The following is a 19,043-nucleotide window of genomic DNA, read 5'->3' on the forward strand; positions in this document are numbered from 1 at the left end:
AGAGTCTGAAACCTCGAGCGTTATCATATTAGGTTTATACAACTCGCTTAACACTACATAGAACCATTCCACTGTCAATCAAATCTTAGATATTTTACAACATCCAACCAGAACCACTAATAACATACATGTAACAAGTTAAAATGGAGTTGAGCTGGATGGTTTATAAATTGTTATTTGTCAGTATTTATGACTTATCCTTACACATATAGAGTTACATTTTGTGCCTTTACTCTGCATATGCATAGCTTTGTGCTAGCTTTTTTTTTCTTTTTCTTTTTGCACTTCTGGGAGGAAATAAGATACAAAAATGTGCCCATACTCACCTCCGTAGCTAGAAATTTAACACGTCTAAAAATGTCAGAGCCTTTAATGCTTCAGCTTGTTACTGTTTGAAATTTTAAAAAAACTTTATGGTAAACTATGTAATAGTCCACCTTAGGCTGTATGATTTTAGATTCTTTCATATGACTCTGTCACACTCTTTAACTATTTTACTGCACAAAAGTTTGTTCACATCTCCTATCAAGGAGAGTATCAAAAAATATCAACATCAAATAGATAAATATTAGGTAATGTTGAAAGAATGCACAAAAAAATTATATAATGTAATTTTAAAATATGGATCTGCACAATAATATCAAATATCTCTTATTCTCAGTTGCTAATGATAAACTTTTTCTGCAGTACGCTTTAGAAGAGAGAATATATAGTTTCGTAGATTTTGCAAAGAAACGAATTGGTTGCTCTTTAGTTCAACATTGTGTGGTATCTTCCAAGGAGAGCTCAAGAATCATTTGCTAGCAGAAATAACAAAGAATGATTTAGATCTTGAACTGGAGGAAAATTGGTGGTAAACTTTTAATGTTGATTGTCTTCCAGATTTAAGAGAGCTAAATGTCGTAAACAGACTACAAATCTACAAACAAGAGTTCTCGAGTGTCCTAAACCTTCCCCCAACCCTCGAAGAAGGTGGTTACTCGAAGTTTGATTTTTGGGTTTCCAATTTTCCTCCAGTTCTAGACTAACTTGAGGACTGCACAAGCTTAGCTTTGTTTCAGTGCCACATAAACAAATTTACTGACAGGAGCTCTGCATTGTTTTGTATTCTGTTTCAACAAAGTCACCTACAATCTGTAAGTTTCATGAACCCTAGAGCGAGCGCATCAGACATAGTAGTCATACAACCTCCCTGCCAAACTTTCTTTATCAATATTTCTAATCGCATCACATATGAAGCAGTTTGAAAAGTAGATACCCAAACCATGAAAATAAAAATAAATCATCTCAAAAAAAGAATACAAGTGAGTGTATGCACCTACAACCAGGGCCCATCAATAAGAGAAACAAGACAAATAGATACCTACTAGGGGGACCAGACCAAAAATAAGAGGAGATACAAAATATGAGAAGAGCGGCTATCTCGAGAATTTCTATTCCATTATTAATATAGAAGTTTAGATCACCAATACAGCAGTGGCAAGGAGCAGCCCCGAGGTCAGTCCTCCTATCATCTCCCTCACTCTCTCTGCCCCACTCTGCATGAAAATAAGTGAGCAGCTAGTTAATAAATATATTCCAAGACCAGTGTGCAATCCAAAGAATAAATTAAAATAAAATAATTCAGAAGGTCCATGGCAATTCCGGAGGCTCCAATTATCTTAAACAATTGTGACAAATCATGTGATTATAAGATACGTAACATAAGTGCAATGCACAGAGGACATTGCAAAATGCCATACATGGGGCATTTTTTATATGCCATTTCATTAATTAATACTAATCCGTCAGGATGACAGATTACCTCATTAATATTAATATTTTGAGATTAATGCTTGTGTAGTATAGATATCTCCCGGGGGGGTGGGGGGGGGGGGGGGGGGGGGGGGGGTTACTCAGCTGACGTACAAATCACTTGTCAAACAGACGGACGGTGGCAGAGACGTTATAACTGCCGTTACAACGCCATCTAAGCCCGTGACATGACCGCGTCACTAAAGTACTTCTAAAGTGACGCCGTTATATTCTAGATACTACCCGGTACAATGGCAGCCGTTAACGGCGGTTGATTGGGTTAAAAGAGCAAAGACGATAGACGTTATAACCGTTACAATGGCAATACTGATTCCTAATGAAACCTTGGTCACAGGCTTACGGTATCACACTACGGAGGTCACAGCGAGGATAAAACGTATCCGGTACGTTAGATACTCAGCGTGGACACGTGTCCAGTAACAGGACAAGTCAGAGTCTCTCTCGAGGACCGGGAATCCCGCTGGATCTCGAGATCCTTCGCTCTGTCTCCACTCCAACGGCTAAGAACTTCAGATCTCGAAGTTATGGCTGGATCACGCGGCACCAACGGTCACGATTTCGTTACTCAGGGCTCCAAGAAACGCTTCGTCGCGTCAAGGCTCAAGCGACCCGAGACAATCAGAGAGCACAAGCGGAACTCAAAAATCATTCTAGCGTGCATTTTGAGTTCCGGCACGGAGGGAGAGATGACGTACGGCCTCGTGACTCGTTAGCGTAAGTTAGCCTTCGTCTGCGAGGTTTCCGCTAGAAGGCGCGTCCCCGCGCCGGCTCAGCCTGCATTGCCCCGAAATCGTGCGCCGGTAAGGCGTGAGTTCTCAGATCGGATCCGACGTCCCGGATCCGATCGTCTACGGCGCATGTTAGCTGGCGCACGGTTGGAGTCCAGAAAAATTGGAAAACGGGGGGGCGTTGGAGGGAAGAGAAGGGCGTACCGCATCGTCGGAGGCTTGGCCGCTAGGTCCGGGGGTGGCGGCTTCGGGAGCGGCCGCGGGCGTCCCTGCCTGGCGCTGAGCGGCCGGAGAGGGGGCGGAGGCGGGGCCCTTCTTCTTCCTGCTCTTGCTCGGAGCTGGCGCCAGCACCTCGGCGGGCTTCGGCGGGGCAGCAGCCGGCGTCGGAGTGGCCGCGACCGGGACCGTCGCTGGAGGAGACAATGTGGGTGGAGGCGTCGTTGGGGGGGAGCTCACTGGAACCGGCGCCGGAGGGGGAGATACCGGGGACGGAGTCGGCGGGGCCTTGGTGGGGGGCGCGGTGGCCGGGGCCTTAACTGGAGCGGCGGTCACCGGGGTGGCCGGAGGGGCAGAGGTGGGCGCCGTGGAGGGGACAGGGCTGGTGCGCTGGGTAGTGGGTGCAGCAGCAGGGGCGGGGGTGGTGGGAGCAGCGGTTGGGGAGGGGGTGGTCGGCGTGGTGCTGGGAGGGGAGGCGGCGGGGGTGGTGGTGGGGGCGGACGTGGCGGGGGCGGTGGTAGGTGCGCCGACGGGGGCCTGGGCGGTGGCGGAGGCGAGGGAGAGGCCGATCAGCGCGACGGCAAAGGCGGTGCGCCGATCCATGATTCCCAGAGAGAGTGAGGGAGGAGCAACGAGCGGTGGGGTGGTGGAGGTGAGTACAAATAGGCGGTATGGTTGCGGGGAGAGAGAGAGAGGGGATAGGGGCGAGCTCCGAGGCGACGGACCACAGACTGGCGGTGGGGCCCGCAGGGCATGTGAGGGTGGGGCCAGGCTCGCTGGAGAGCAGAGATAGATGGTTCCCGTGAGTCGGGGTTGGGCCGGGTGTCTGGTACGTGGGTGCACGTGCCGTGTAAAGAATAACTCTTTTTTTTTCTTTTTTGAGGCGTACGAGTGTTCCCCTCGTCTCGGCTTGGCTTTATTCTTTGATAAGACTTTTCCAGTAAGATATTGCAAACGAATTTCTTTGGGTATTCTGATGTCTTCACACAATTTGCAGGGTTTATGGGAGACCTATTTGTATATAAGCTTGCAGTGATTCTCCTGCTAGAAAGATAAATGAAATGGCAACGCATTAGCATTATAAAAGAACGACGTATGGTTTAAAAATTATTATTATTATTATTATTTGGTTCTGGTGGTGATATGATTACGTTGGAACGGCCTTTTACAAATGATCGGACTGGATTCCACAAAAATGCGAACGATCAGAGTGGAGAATAAATGCATTCACAAGACTTCCAACGTCAGATAAAATGGATGTATTCGGTGTCTATTTTGGGGTGGGTGATGCATTCTATTACTGAAGGAACCATGTCCATTTTGGTACATCTATTAGACAATTTTAGACTACATATAGAATCGTCCTCCATAATCAGACAAATCAAAGTAATTCATACAATTTAGACTACGTACAGAATCTTCCTCCATAATCTACTAAATCAAGGTAATCCTTATATCTGGATCCAACACTTAATCTAATAGATGTTGGGGGACACAAGTTTTTATTGTGTGAAAACTTAATCTTCCTCCATTAAGAGATGCAACCCTTAATCAAGTTTACGGACACTCGAGAGACAAGTTTTTATTGTGTGGAACAAAAAAAAAAACTGCCCATAAAGGGAAGTATTCATCAATCATAAGTTATACGGCCCTTACATGCCCTTACATGAATAGGGATGAGCAGGTGCGATCCAAATAACTTGCAAGTTACAGATTTTGAAATATATTCTTCAACTCTAAAAAAAATTAATGCCAGTTTCAATATGCAACATACTATTACTAGATATCTTTAAACTTGTGGGGAACTGAATTGTGATGGTTTCAAAGCTTCTAAGTCTCTATTTGGATTTGGAAAAGGTTGCTACTATTAAAAACAAACTACCACTGTGCAATGTACTTTTTAATGATTCAGCTGGTTATGCTTATGTGAGATTAGTGTCAGCGGCCGATGTACCAAAAGAAAAAAAAAAAATTTGGTGGGAAATTCTTGTTATTTCTGTTAGGCCCTTCATTTAAGATGGATGATGTGGTAGCAATCTACGCGGGAAAAGCTATAGAAAAAATTTGACTGTCGGAACATGAGTTTGATTTGCATCTTAGAAGTATTGTATAGCTTGATTAGTTGATTGATCTACAATGAGTTTGGATTTTGATTTATATTAATGGAATGTCTAATTATTAATGCTACACAGCATCCCTCCACAATAGAGGCAGCAATGGACAGCTGTATCGACACTCTATTTAGAAGCGATTTGGGTTGCAGCGAAGGCCCTTCCGGTTGTGCTTGGGACAGCTCACACGCAAGTGGCCGTCGAGCGTACCGCACGGGGCGAGAAAGCCAATGAGCAAATGTGGAAGTCCGTGACACGCGCCGGAGAGCTGCTGAGCTGGCAAGTTGGTCCGCCGGTCAAGATTCCGGAACGCGGTTGGGTTCATGGTATGATAAGCGCGTCCTCCCAGCTCATTCCAGCTCATATCTCTAAATCATTTTACGGAGAATTTTTAATTGTGTTTGGACAGTTTTCAGTGCACGAATAAATTTTAAATCTTGATTATTAAAAAAAAAAACCAATCATGCAAGTTTTTTTTTTAAAATATAGATTTGGTAAAATCTACGAGAAACCGTGTAAGTATATTTCTACTAGCATATTGGCTATTTGCCAAAAAAAATTTAATATTTATACAAGACTAACAAATTCAAATAGTACCTCTCAGTTAGATTTTTTTAGATAAGATCTTGGATTGTGATAAATGGTATTAAAACGGATCCAGCTTATAAATTATGTGGATTAGAAGATACTACAGCACGGGTTCATATGGACTGACCATAAACTGATCGTGGTATTTATAATTAGATTTGAATAGATTTAGATTCTTAGCCTATCGAGAACGCCAATATATGACTAACATGTTTGGGTGAGGTCAGGGTTGTGACAGAACCTTGCGCGATGGAAGCATCATGGCAAATAGCAAAATGACCTCCGGCTTAGTTGCATGTTAGCCATTTTTCTCAATTAAAATTTTTAGTTTGTTTTACTGAAAGGCAGCACAACTTGCACCACAAGTAAAACTAACGTTTCAAATACTGCTAGAACAAGATAACACTAATGTACTATACCATTTCAGAAAATCCAAACAAGATTTAGCACTGATATTTGAACCTTGAACGGAATTTAGAAAGATTGATTGTAAAAAAATCGTAATTTCATGACTCACTTGATCCTGACCAGGGGGTGCCCCAATTGTTGCTCAACTTTTTGGCCTCCTGCCAATATAGAGCAAGCTTGAAGAGATGATAATGAAAGGCAGCACACATTGATGCGAACCCTTGCTCTAGATTGTGTTAGCTGTCAAGAAGTTACATACTAAATTTTGGATGGGCATGGGCTTGATCCCAACCTTCGCCACTTTTGTTGTTGCACCAAGAGCTCATCCATCATCAATTGTTTCAACGTGATTATATTAGTCTATATAGAAGCTAGAGGCCACATCCATGTAACCATGCAAAACACCACAAATTATATGATGATATTGGCTAGTTGAAGAAGAATAGTGCAATACCCTAGGATCTCGCCCAAAAAAAGTTAGTCGGATGATGTTATTTGAGTTTCTTGACTCTGTACAAATACTCAAGATCTACACAGCGCATAGTCGATATGGAATTAAACACACATCCGCACATATCCTTACATACTCTCCTCATTTAAGTCCCAGCATCCTCGCTAGGCTAAGGGTCCAAATCTATACAAATCTAATCATAAGCACCATGATCAGCCCGTGGTCACCCTATATGAACCTATACTACAGTGTCCCCTAGTTAACATATGCCATAGGCGGGGTACACTCTAATACCATTTGTCATAATCCATAACCTCACTCAAAAATGTTAACTGAAAGGTGTTATTTGAGTTTCTTAGCCCTGTACAAATATTCAAGATCTATCCAGTGTCTAGCTAAAATCGGACTAAACACACGTCTGCACAGATATTAGAAAATGACCAGTCTAAATCCCTAAATAGCCTTTCCACAAACCATCCTTGGATAATAAATCATCCACGAGTTTGGATCCACTTTATTTATGGTTTGAATCAAAGAGGTTTAGTTCCAAACTGCTAGCTAAACGCAGAATAGCCCACGAATAACTGGATCTTGTTGTTTACCAATTGGGCTTTACTCAATCATTAGCCCTTCCTCAATGAAAAGATGGTCCATGGTCCTGGATAGGACCCATCTAGTTTGGACAGGAGTTGTATGGTCCAGGATAGGACCTATCTAGTTTGGACAGGGGTTGTACCTTTCTTACAGAAGAAGGATTCATCCTCCTTCACGCGAATCCACCGTTGGATCGCACGATGGCCGCTTCGAGATCTATGCAGCAGGCTGATAAATAAAAGATGTCGGAGTGCTTTGTGATCTGTGTGGGGTATGATCCGACGGTCGACATCGCGAAAGTAGAACGATCATTCTTTCTAGAAGAGCATGTTTCAAGATAAACATGATCTGATGTTCCAAAAAAGAATGTAGAAAGTCAGAGATGACACCAAATTTATATGGACGCAAGAAGAGTTCATGACATTGGCATCTAATCGTTGGAACATGGCTTGTAGTTCTGTTAATGTAACGGGATTTGTTATCCCCTTGTTATGTGCTTATATGTATATTGTTAATTAAATCACATACTTTAACGCAGTTTTCTTTTTCTTTTTTCTTTTCTTTTTCTAAGAATGTTATGGTTATATTGGAAAACTTCTAATTGAGGTGAATATATAACTTGTACACTTGGATTCTTTAGAAGAAACTTTCCTATGCTTTCTTTCCTGTTGCAATTAGGAAGCAATTATCTTGGGAATGGACTCATATAGATCTTGTGATTTGCCAACACATTACTTCTAAAACTAATAAGCTTCTCCTCTTGTTTTTTCTTTATACTAGAAGCCTTTAGAAAAGATCTTGCGAGCCTTCTTTTTGCTCTTCTAACCACAATTGTGCTTATGCATTGGCAAGAATACAAAGGCAATCTGTATATCTGTTTCTTATTCATGGAAGATTGTTCATACAGTTCGCCATACTTACAAGAGAAAGATGCAACCTGATACTAGCTGGAGTTTTGTCCTCAAAGTCAAGCGAGAATTAGGCATAATATCTGTTAGATGATTCCAAACAGTTCGACCCCTACTTGATTAAAGTGAAAATGATGCTAGATCAAATCTCGTTTCCCACCTTTGTATTTTAAACTTGCTTGGTTCTTGTTCATATTGTTTTTCAGTTTCACCTACAATTAGATTAATATATCACGCTTTTCTTTGTTGTTTGTATCGGGATTGATTTGAAATGGATGCTTTGCTTATCGTGTAATTTGGTTGAATTTTCATGTTAACTTAATCCATATGCAGCATGAGTTTGATATGAGTGTCATAGGCATATGTACTTGAAGGTTTTGCATTGTGGAAACGTGTTGCATCGTGTCTATGTTTTAACCTAAAAAACAAATAGACTAACAACTTCAGTTTCTATGGGGTGATATCAAAAACATATGTAAAATCCTAAACCCTAGTCTACTCCTAACTAGCTTAGAAAGCTAGTGACTTAAGGGCCATGGCTTAGGCATGCATGTGTGAAGAAATGCTCTGGTATTTCACAAGCTTAATGGGTGGATGGCTCATGAATTATTGATAGGATATAGATATCTCAGTATATTAGCTAACATGGTATGTCTTGTATTTAGAGAAATAGAAAGGTAGACCTCCTTGCTCAGGCCCTTGGCTCTCGCCCTCATAGCAGACAGAGCGCTCGAGCAGACGTTTGGTGGTAACTTTAACGTTGACTATTCCATTTGGAACAGAAGGTTTCACCATCTATAGTGATGTATCTCACAAAGGCCTTAGTTGTGTTTTGATATAGAATGAAAAAGTAATAGCTTATGTCTCTAGGTAGTTAGGGCTCGTTTGGTTCGCGGGAAAAGAAGGGGGGAAAGTGTGGTCAACGGGAAAGTAATGAGATGCCTCTTGTTTGGTTGGAGTTTTCAAAGGAGAGAGAAGGGAAAGTTGTATTCCCATGGGAATGTGATTCCCACATTTCATGGGAAAGTCTTTCCCATGAGAAACATGGGAAAGTTACTTTCCCATGAGGCGGGAATCACTCCATTTTTACTTTTTCCCAAAAAGTCCCTTCAGCATTAAAGAAGCATTAAAGAGGCATTAAAAACCTAATTTTTATTAAGGGCATAATAGTAATTATATATAACTTTCCTAGGAAAGTGGATGGCCAACCAAACATAAGCACATTGGAAATTTGTCACTTTCCCATGGTCAACCAAACATGCCAAAAGTACTTTCCTAGGCATTCTCTTCCTAGGAATTTGTTTCCCAGGAATCATGTTCCTAGGAAAGAAAATGCTTCCTGCGAACCAAACGAGCCCTTAAAGTCATATAAGTTGAACTATCCTATGTATGACTTGGAGTTTGCGGTTGTAGTTTTGCTCTAAAAATATGGAGGCATTATTTGTATGGTGAGTACTACGAGGTTTTTATGGACAATAAAAGCTTAAAGCATATGTTTACTCAAAAAGAGCTAAACTTAAGGCAAAGAGCTTCTAAAAGATTATAATCTGACTATTAGTTATCATCCAGAGAGAGGAAATATTGTAGCTGATTCTTTGAGCAGAAAATTCTTAGGTGAATTGGCGACTCTAATTACAATATAGAAATGTATTTTGTTAGATCTAGAGAGATACGATAATGAGGTACCATTAATGGTCTGGTAGACTGGTATCATGCTTTGGAAAGATTAATGGTCTGGTACCCCTTAATCTGCACTCAAGCCTTTCTCAGGTGACAAGTGCTTTCCTCTCTTTGCTTGAAAGATTGCTTTGGTTCAGATAAGATACTCTCCAAGAAAGAAATATAGATGGTTGAAGTAACAAGCTTGCTATTTAAATCCATAGCCATGCCCTTTTTTTTATAGAGTAAGTGCTCCATATATTATGACTTGTTGCTCTGTATATGGTGGCTATTAACCAGTCTCTCATATCCTCCTCACGTCTGCCAGTAGCCTGAAAAAAAAGGCATGTTTTAGCCAAAGTGCAACTTTTCAATGCTTGTAGCATGTTTAATACTTGTTTTGAATGTGTCTATCACTCTATAATTTGGCATCCAATTGTCTTCATTAGTCAGCAATGTGTATTTTCATCAGAATATTATTGTTTCCCCAAAAGTATCTATCTACATTGCATTTTGGTGGCTTGTTACACAACTTCAACAACTTGGCAGTACCCTGAACAAATATCACTCACCGGCCTAAACGACGAGCAAACACTCAAACGTGAGAGCAAGGGAGTACCCTAAACAAATATCTGTACTATGTTCTCGATCTTTTTATTTGCTTGAAGAATCTGTTACAATAATTGCAAAGAATAAAAACTTTTTGCATGGATTTCTATCTAGCCTTTTGCTTGCGGGGAATCGGTGCTTTAACGTCCGCATCTAGAACACATCTTTTGGACTCATTTGATTCGTAGAAAAAGAAAAACAAAGTATGATCAATAAAAAAATAGAAAAAATATCTATATTTAGTTAGAGTTTTCATAGGAGAGAGATGGAAAGTAGATTTTCCATTGGAATAAGATTCTCACATTTTATAGAAAAGAAAAATCCATATAGAACATAAAAAAAAGTTATTTTTCCACAGGCTAGGAATTGGAACATTTTTTTTAAAGAAAAAGTATTCTTAAACTTTTAGATAGAATGGAATAATCTCTTTTCTTTTACTATGGGCACAACAAATATTTTATATAACTTTCTTAGAAAAGTAGATGCTCAACTAATAAAAAGCCACTCTAAAATATGCGACTTTTTCATAGTCAAACAAAAATGCAAGAACTATTTTTCCATGCATTATATATCCAGGCATCTATTTTTCAGAAAAAAATATTTTAGTGAGGAAAAATTATTTTCATGAACCAAACGAGTCTTTTGATCCTTTGTGATTGATGAAGTGTAACTAATGAAGTGGGCTGGGACTTTTGAAAGAAGGTTGTGATTCAGAGCATTAATGCTTATCACGCGACTTTGTATTTTAGCTGATTAAGGTCTAACTGGGTAAGGGTTCTTTTAATATCATTAGTGACATGGAAGGTGTTTGGTTTAACTGTTTCTGGAGAAGTAATTGAGGCTTTGTTGATGCTCTGCAAATAACACTTGGAAGGTTGAAGTAGTCCTAAGGTGGAGTAGTAATGGAGCTAGCAGTGCTCAATTTTTGACAATTTCATTGCTATTGGAGATCACTTGAATGTAATGTATATGTAGAGGATGGTGGATGGAGGCCGGTTAATATTGTGCAAAGGAAAATGTTAGCTCTCTCTTAATATGAAACTAAACAAAGGTCCCTTTCAAGCCAGACATGTAGCGAAACATCTACTTAATGTGAAAGTGATTAGACTACTTCGCCTAATGGTTTCCTCCAAAGACTAGTCTTGAATCACTTAACAGGATGCATAGCTGATAAGAAAAGAGTCAGGACAAGTACTCCCCAAATAAGTTCTTCCTTTGTTTGGTTGCGTTATTTTGATCGCACAGAATGGTCAAGTTTTGTTATTATTCTTCTATATGCTATGTCCATTTGATTTGGGGAAAAAAAATGGAGCAGGAAAGAGAAGTTCTTTTCTTGAAGTGAATTTGTAAAGTCACTGGGTGAGAAAGGTGACTCGAGCATATTATGAAACAAATATTAAGAATAGAAAGGAGTTGGAAATGAGTACTAAAGAGCAATCTTTCGGCTTGATCTAGGGGCACCGGTGGCGTAGGTAGGTGCCACCCTCTGCTCCGATACATTCGGGCCATGATTAGTAGCGACGTTGCTTTACAGGCCAAGTATATTTACAGAGAGGCTAATGGAACCGCAGATTGGGTGGGCTCATACATAGCCGATCACTCGAAGAGCCTATGGGTTGAAAAAAGAGAGTTGCCTATAGCACTTCGAAATTTGCTATTTTTTGATTTTTTTTAAATATATCCATATTAGATATGTATGAGCCATCCACTGTAGCACAAAAAAAAAAGAAGAGCAATCTTGGATGGTGATGTAAAATAAGGTGGCCAACTGAGTCATGCAAGTCAATTAGCAGCTCTGGTTAATTTTGCTTTCACAAGATAATATAATTGAGTTGCATTTGATCTTGGTTAAGATTAAGATAGACTGCTAAACTCCAATGCAAAAGGGATATTCAGATACTTTCTCTTGAATTCTATCTAGGGTGCATCAGTTAGTCCTCCGCATGTAGAATGGATTTAGGCAGGCTTCCAGAGAAAATTACCTTCAACACATCTTCCAGTTGGCATCGACTCTCATTTTAGCCCTCTTTACAAGTTTAGGTTTCAGGATTTCAGGTTTGGTCTGTCCGGACTCGCTGGATTTTGGTTAGAACTAAAATGAATAGAATGCTACTATATTTATATTTACATCTTTATTTTTTTAATAGATACGGGTATAGATGCAAAAATTAAATGGACATCAGGATTGCCATCCATGTTTATGCTAAAAGAATATAGATATAAATTAGATATTAAACATATCAATATGTGTTCTAAACAAATATAAATATAAATTAGATATTAGTTGTACTTATATTTTTCTATCTATCTACCTATCTATCTCTCTCTATATATATATATAAAAGCCGAATATTGTTGGATATAAATCGGTTTTTAAGTAGACTTCGATAACAAAAACTAAAACAAATATAAGGCATAAAGTTAGTCCCACATGGATATTGACATGACCTTGGTCTGACCACTCTTGTATTAAAAATATTAAAAATTAAAATATTTTTAAAATATAATTTAAAAATAACAATAAATTTTCTATACTAAATATAACTGTGACTCTTTAACTGCAGCATAATTAAAAAAAAATATCATGAATAATCCGTTCTTAGACCTCGTAATATATATGCACACATATATAGATTTTATTAATATTTTAAAATACTTTAAATAAAAAAGATTTAAAAATATCATAAGAACAAAATGAAGTGTATTCAATTTCATTTTTATAAACGGAAAAAGATTTTATGAAAGAAATTGATTAATAAAATATAACATATCAATCATGCTTTAAATGACCCTATTTAATGATGCGAATATGCTTTAAACAAGTATAATAAACAATCTTCTTAAAGCAATTTTAAATATTGTCCTATTAATTGAATAGTTCGCACCTAAGTAGAAGGTCGAGTCTATTGAGATTATGTATATTTTTTTTGGGTATAGAGTGGGGGTGGCTCTGGTTTCCCCTTATTCAGGGACAAAAAGAGCAAAAAACTTTTTGGGATGCCATGGAGCTACTTGGGTTCTTGGTGAACCTGGGGTGGAGAACAAATCGTCAAGCCCAAGATTTAGTACCTGTAAACATCTGTCTTCATCATCCAGACAATGTCCTGGGCATCATTAGAAAACACTCAAGAAGTTCTAAAAGTAATATCTATCATCTGAAGATTTTTTAAGATTTTACAATGTCTTGTCTGCGTTATCATATGATATTAACTGAATGGAGAATATAAAGAGAAGTCTCTCAATTTGGCTAAGAAAATGGAGTAGGAAGGATTAGGGAGACCATCAATAGTGCAATTTGAAGATCTTTTAAGTGAAACACAAATCTCCTTTTAAATGGATTGTGGTTTAACATTCTGTTCTAGCTGTTTTTCCTATGCAGATATGGATTTACTTCAAATGTTGTAGCTGGCATCCTCACATCTTGGGATAATAAACTTCTTGTTGTAATCAAATTGAGAAGAGCATGCTCTCAATAGATGACAATAACATGTCTCAACTTAGGTTGCAATTCAGAACCATGCACACCTGGAAAAGGCAACCTACTTGAAGAAACCACACAAAGGCCAAAAGCTAGTCTAAAATGCAAGCTCTTAGGATCCCAAAGGTTGGTGCCATTAGTTTATTCTCATGCTTAGAATTTAGTAAGAGAAAATTGAGAGCGTGCTGCATGCAATGATTGATTGTTATTAGTACGGGGCCTAGAAGAGCTTTTTCTTGTACTGTTATCCTTCAATAAATAAAGTTGGAAGCTGGCTCCATTATCCTTTGGCCAAGACATTGATTGAAAGAGTGTGATATGTCACAGTAGCCAAGCATGTGGTTTGCTCAATTGTCGTCATTCATGGTACATTCATGGGAGACGGAGCAGTGCAGTCGTTCTTAACCAATCATAAGCCTAATTCAGAGCATCCTCCTGATCCTCCATCAGATTTTATTTGTATCTTTATTTCATCCTGAGCAATTCAGAAAATTATATGGGACCTATTAGGACTGAAGGACAACCAACAAAGGGTTCTGGTTCAAGAAATTTTACCAGTCTAGGTTCAATTTGTTTCAAGCCAAGAGGTAGAGCTAGCTCACTGCCCCTCACAAATGTTGCAGCCAATGCCTAGTCCTCAGCTTCGGCTGACTCGAAAATGAAAAGGATTCGGGTTGAGACCGAGCTAATCCACCACATTGCTCATCCAACTGTGTGGTTGCTCAAGAGTTGACATTTTTTTTCAGGGTATTCATGGCCACAACTAAGCCACGCTCATATCTTTGTGCTAGTTTGAAGCCTTTGCCTGTCCGGGGGAGGCTCATCCTAGACATGCGGGGAATCGAAATATGGGAGAGAGATGAACCAAGATACTGGTTTATCATAACATGCTGAATGTTTAATAGAAGGACCAAGATATTCAGATATATTTGGCTCACAAAATACTAAGATATAAAAACATCCACCAACATCGTAATTATAGGATTAAAAACAGTCTTGCATATTTTTTCTATTATTCAGTAATTAAGAACTTGACATTCGAATGTAAAGAGATTAAATATCTAGATATATATCAATATTGTAATACCGATATCTCAGAATAAATCAGTTTGCATTTACGAGATAGTAAAAGACCTTATTTTCTTCCCTTTAAGTGCTTGGTAGTGAACACGGGCCAACCTACATTAGAATGACCATGTTAGAGTGTGTTCTCCATTCTGCTCAAGATCCTGCTGGAGTTTTATGTATCAGAAACACTGCGTCAACTTTCAAAGGCGACACCCTCCTTTCTTGAGGGGTATTAAAGAGCTGTTTGGCAAGAGGAGGGGAAGCATAGGACTTTTAAAACTCATGTATGGACCTCTTGGTTCCCCAAGGACAGAGCCCCCATCAAATTAACATGATAACCCACACTAGAAAAGGAGTGCGGAGTCATCAATAGCAATGGCCTTGGAGCAACATCATGATGCAGAAGGTTCTGAGAGCTGTAAGCTTGTAAGCCTTCCGGCATGACAGTGAAAGAACGAGCACTGTTTGCGAAAGCAGGTAGCAATATCAAGTTCACCCACACTACCTGAATCGAACGGGGGGACAAGGCAATGAATGAGATGGGAGAACCACATGGGGGTCTTCAACCTCCCATGCCTTTGCTGTAATGATACCATCACCGATCCTGCACCGAAGACAATGTCAGCCAGGCCCCATACATCAAGCATCAGTAAAGGCAAATTAAAATGTTCCAGCAAGCGACTACAGCTATCTTCAAACATAACTCCATCTGCTGATGGGCTGCGGACCCTATTTCACTGGCAAATTGTAAGTTGTCATGCAGCAACCAAAAAAAAAATGATGAAGAAACCCTGAAAGATGATATCAGCATCCATGAATTCATATAATGCCATATAGGATAAAAAAGAACACATTAAACATTCAACATCTGATATAGAACAAAAGTTTGGTTGGTTTACATCAACTAGCTTAGAAAGACTAATACCAGGCTGCAGGAGGCAAGGAAGAATTAGATTCCAAGGCCCACGATTAATCCAATGTTATCACCTCTCACTTCATCTCAAATGGTTTAGACACCAATCAACAAACAAAACACAAAAGAAAATCTGAAAACACATCTGAACAGTCACATGCCAGTGACGAAGTTCCTGTTGCCACCAGCAAGAGAATTAGCCTAAGAATCGAAGCATCAGCACAACCTCGATCCTCTTCTTTGGGCATGGAAGGCCGCACCCTGTGGAAAAAAGAAGAAACCCTAACTCCATCCCACACAGATTTAAACCAAATTAACCAAACCGCTACCTCCCAGCAACTCTGTATTAGAGTATAGGAATCTGACAAGGCCAGCAAAATGTGAGGCCTGTATTTGAATGATTATGCTCCTATTTACAGAGGACACTGCAATTACCAAATCTACAATCCCCTTGAATTTGTGCCTGCTACCTACATTTCATGGTTTGTTAGTCAACTAAAAGACAAACTATAAGTTTTGATCAACTTCTGATGCTAAGTAGTTCTAGCATTAGACACCTTCCACACAATATTATCATCATTATCATGCGGCCTCTCCAGAGCTGCAACCTTAGCCCGATAATTCCCTGCTGAGCTGTTCTTCCCTCTCTCTCCTTCGGGAAGATCGCAGGTTTCACTGACTGACCCGCATTGTATATCAGCCGGAGGGATGAAACAGTCCATTGAAAGTCCAGGAACATTGAAGGCCGCCTCCTCAATGGTCCAAACCTCCTCCATCCTAGTCTTGGTGTGGCTCATGGCAACCTCACCAAACCTGAAAAGCGTCACAACCGAGCGACCTGAATGGGCGATCATCATACCTTCAACTGGGCGGTAATCTTCAATGAAGGAATTAATGGTTGTCTCCCAGTACACAGCATCTCCACCAGCATTGGACTGGATCCGGGTTAGGTGGGAGTCCTCCATTTCGACAAGAAGACCAGTTTTCTGGCTGAAATACCCAAATAACACATGCCTAGTTATCTCAGCAGGGCCTTCACTCCTAGCTTTCAGTGTCCCAGGACCGGCACAGAGCTTCAGTATGAAACAATCCTCCCCATTGACCTTCTTCTCTCCAATGCACCGTGCCTCAGCAAACATACTAGCGGTGGTCAATGGATCAAGACCCTAATGAAAGTTAACCCAAATCAGTCAGTGCCAACTTCTCTAGCGAGGCAAGTCAAGCAATAAGGGCCAATTCAAGCATCTAAATGAATACATCTCGTGTTGTTTTTATTGGTTACAGACCTGGAGAGCCCGGCGGAGGGGGCGAACAGGGCCTTTGGCAGCATGAGCACCCAGCCAGGGGTTGTGGTGCCACACAAGCTTGCCATTGCAGCCCGCTTGGACCTTGCTGCCGCCGACAGCAAGCTCAACGTACCACATACCAGGGGCCATCTGCCAGAGGACGAAGCCTCCAGCCTCCGTGGAATGGGAGGCATTCCGATTCTTGATGATCCGGCTTGCCGTCTCAAACTCCGCCGCCACCATTCGCACCTTCCCCATGGCGTATGAGTTCCTAATGGAGCTTAGCAGCTTCAACCCTCCTGACGCCGCTATATACTGCTGTAGTATGTACTGTGCCGGCGATGTTTCCTACCACAGGGAATCACAAAAATATTACCAAAAAGTTCACTAAAAGCCCATCTTTCAGCGAACCAAAATCCAAAATGAGGATTTCATACAACTATGGTATCATAATTTAATGCAACAGGATGAACACAAGATGGATTTATTAAAAGGAGGAAGACATTCCATCCTCCAATTAAACCTTGAAAACATGGAGGAAATCCTCTGGTTTGAGATGGATTACAATCAAAACTGCATATAATCACTAATTAATTGCATACATTTAATAAGTCATTCATGCATTTAATCATACATGGAAACTGCAACTGTAATAACAACTCAATACTCTCGAAAATAAACGAAAGCAACGATACTTCCGCCAACCAACCAAAATTCAGCGGGTTAAACTACTGGGGGGTGTGAAAATATCAAGAATCAAGTACGGTGGAGAGGGAGAGAGAACGCTTACAATGGGGGTGTCCTTGATGCCGAGATGAGGCACGGGATCGGTGGAGCAGACGTGGATGGGGGCGAGCGGGGCGCCCATGACGCCGAGGAGGAGGCGGAGGTCGGAACGGCGGCGGGAGGCGGAGGCGGCGGAAACGGACGGCGCACGGGAGAGCTGGACCTTCACCCAGTGCCCCCACCCCTCGCCTTCTTTCCTTCGGTCCCCGCAGTCACCGGCTCCCGGATCGGGGCCCTCCATGAGCGGCGCCAGCGCCTCCCCGACGGGCCTCAGGCTCCCCGATCTCGGCACCGCCACGTCCACCATTGTCTGCTGCCGTTGCAGCCCCTTCCACCTCCGCGGCAGCAGCAGCCCCGCCACCGCCGCCGACGCGTTCCACCCTGGGCTCTCCGACCTCGTCCTCCCCGGCGGTAGCCCCCTCGCCAGCTCCTCCCGCAGCGCCGAGAAGAACCCTTGCTTCTTCTCCATTTTCTCCTATAAACCCTAGCCTCCGATTGAAACCTAAACCTCAGGGAAAAAGGAGGACAAAAAGGAAAACTAACACAGAGAAGAAGGCGAAGTAGAAGAAGAGAACGTCATGGCGCGAGGGGCTATCGTTAATTTGTAGCGCCGGAAAAGCGTCAAGCGGGTTAGGTAGACAGGGACTGGAATGTGATTGTTATTCTGTTGAGGGGGTTAGATAGAGAGTTAGAGAATGCAGGATGGAGAGAAGGGGAAGGGGAGGAGCACTGAAAGACTGACCACTGCTCGCACTGTACGTACTTCTTTTTGGAGGGATAAGAAAGATGAAAAAAAATAGGGGCCAGATGAACAAAAAGAGGAACGTTTTGGGATGCGGAACGAGGACGAGATGGGAATAAAAGGCAAACTGAGGGGAAATTAAAGAAAATTCAGTTAAACGGCGCGAGGCAAGGTCGAGGTCCCGTCACCTCCCATCATTCTTACCTCCCGCGAGCTTTGCCATCTTTCGTTCTTTCTAGTCTGGGAACGGAAAATATTAACTTCGGAGGTGCAATTACTGGAGATGACCGTACCCACCCTGACGGCACCGTCAGGGATGGCCCTTTCCGTTTTCGGCTGCTGCGTGACCAGGGCGAGAGTTAGCTGTAATTAACTAATTTAATTGCAATTAATTAATGGACTAGCGTCCATTTGTGTCGGGGACCAATCTGACGGTCCTGATACGGGCCCTCCGGCTCGCGCTTTACCGAGATCGCGCGGACGAGGAGTTTAAGATTTCTTCTCCCTGTGATAACGATAGTCCCGTGCCCTTCCATCTCCATCATGGCGGTCCGATCGTGATTGAATGGCTGGTGGTATTAATTCCACTGACCGTATAAAGGTGGCCTAATCCAGCGCTCGTGCAAACGGGTGCATGCCGTGATCCGTCTTAATCTTGAAGTCAAAATTCAATCAGAACCGTC

General features: G+C 41.3%; 2 protein-coding genes across 2 annotated transcripts; both read right to left on the bottom strand.

Moving 5' to 3' along the window:
- Positions 1-1,179: 1,179 nt before the first annotated feature.
- On the bottom strand, positions 1,180-3,362 carry LOC103709205 (arabinogalactan protein 1-like). Its single transcript, XM_008794432.3, has 2 exons — positions 2,748-3,362; positions 1,180-1,538 (listed from the first exon to the last, which is right to left on the bottom strand). Exons 1-2 carry the CDS (start codon positions 3,360-3,362, stop codon positions 1,458-1,460), a joined length of 696 nt encoding a protein of 231 aa, XP_008792654.3. The 3' UTR covers positions 1,180-1,457.
- Positions 3,363-15,420: 12,058 nt separating this feature from the next.
- On the bottom strand, positions 15,421-18,476 carry LOC103709204. The gene is made up of 3 exons (XM_008794431.4): positions 17,623-18,476; positions 16,833-17,180; positions 15,421-16,712 (listed from the first exon to the last, which is right to left on the bottom strand). The coding sequence occupies exons 1-3, from the start codon at positions 18,085-18,087 to the stop codon at positions 16,080-16,082; spliced, it is 1,446 nt and encodes a 481-aa protein (XP_008792653.2). The 5' UTR covers positions 18,088-18,476; the 3' UTR covers positions 15,421-16,079.
- Positions 18,477-19,043: the final 567 nt, after the last annotated feature.

The sequence above is a fragment of the Phoenix dactylifera genome, unplaced genomic scaffold (genome assembly GCF_009389715.1).
Source record: "Phoenix dactylifera cultivar Barhee BC4 unplaced genomic scaffold, palm_55x_up_171113_PBpolish2nd_filt_p 000007F, whole genome shotgun sequence".
In the NCBI taxonomy this organism is placed as follows: domain Eukaryota; kingdom Viridiplantae; phylum Streptophyta; class Magnoliopsida; order Arecales; family Arecaceae; genus Phoenix; species Phoenix dactylifera.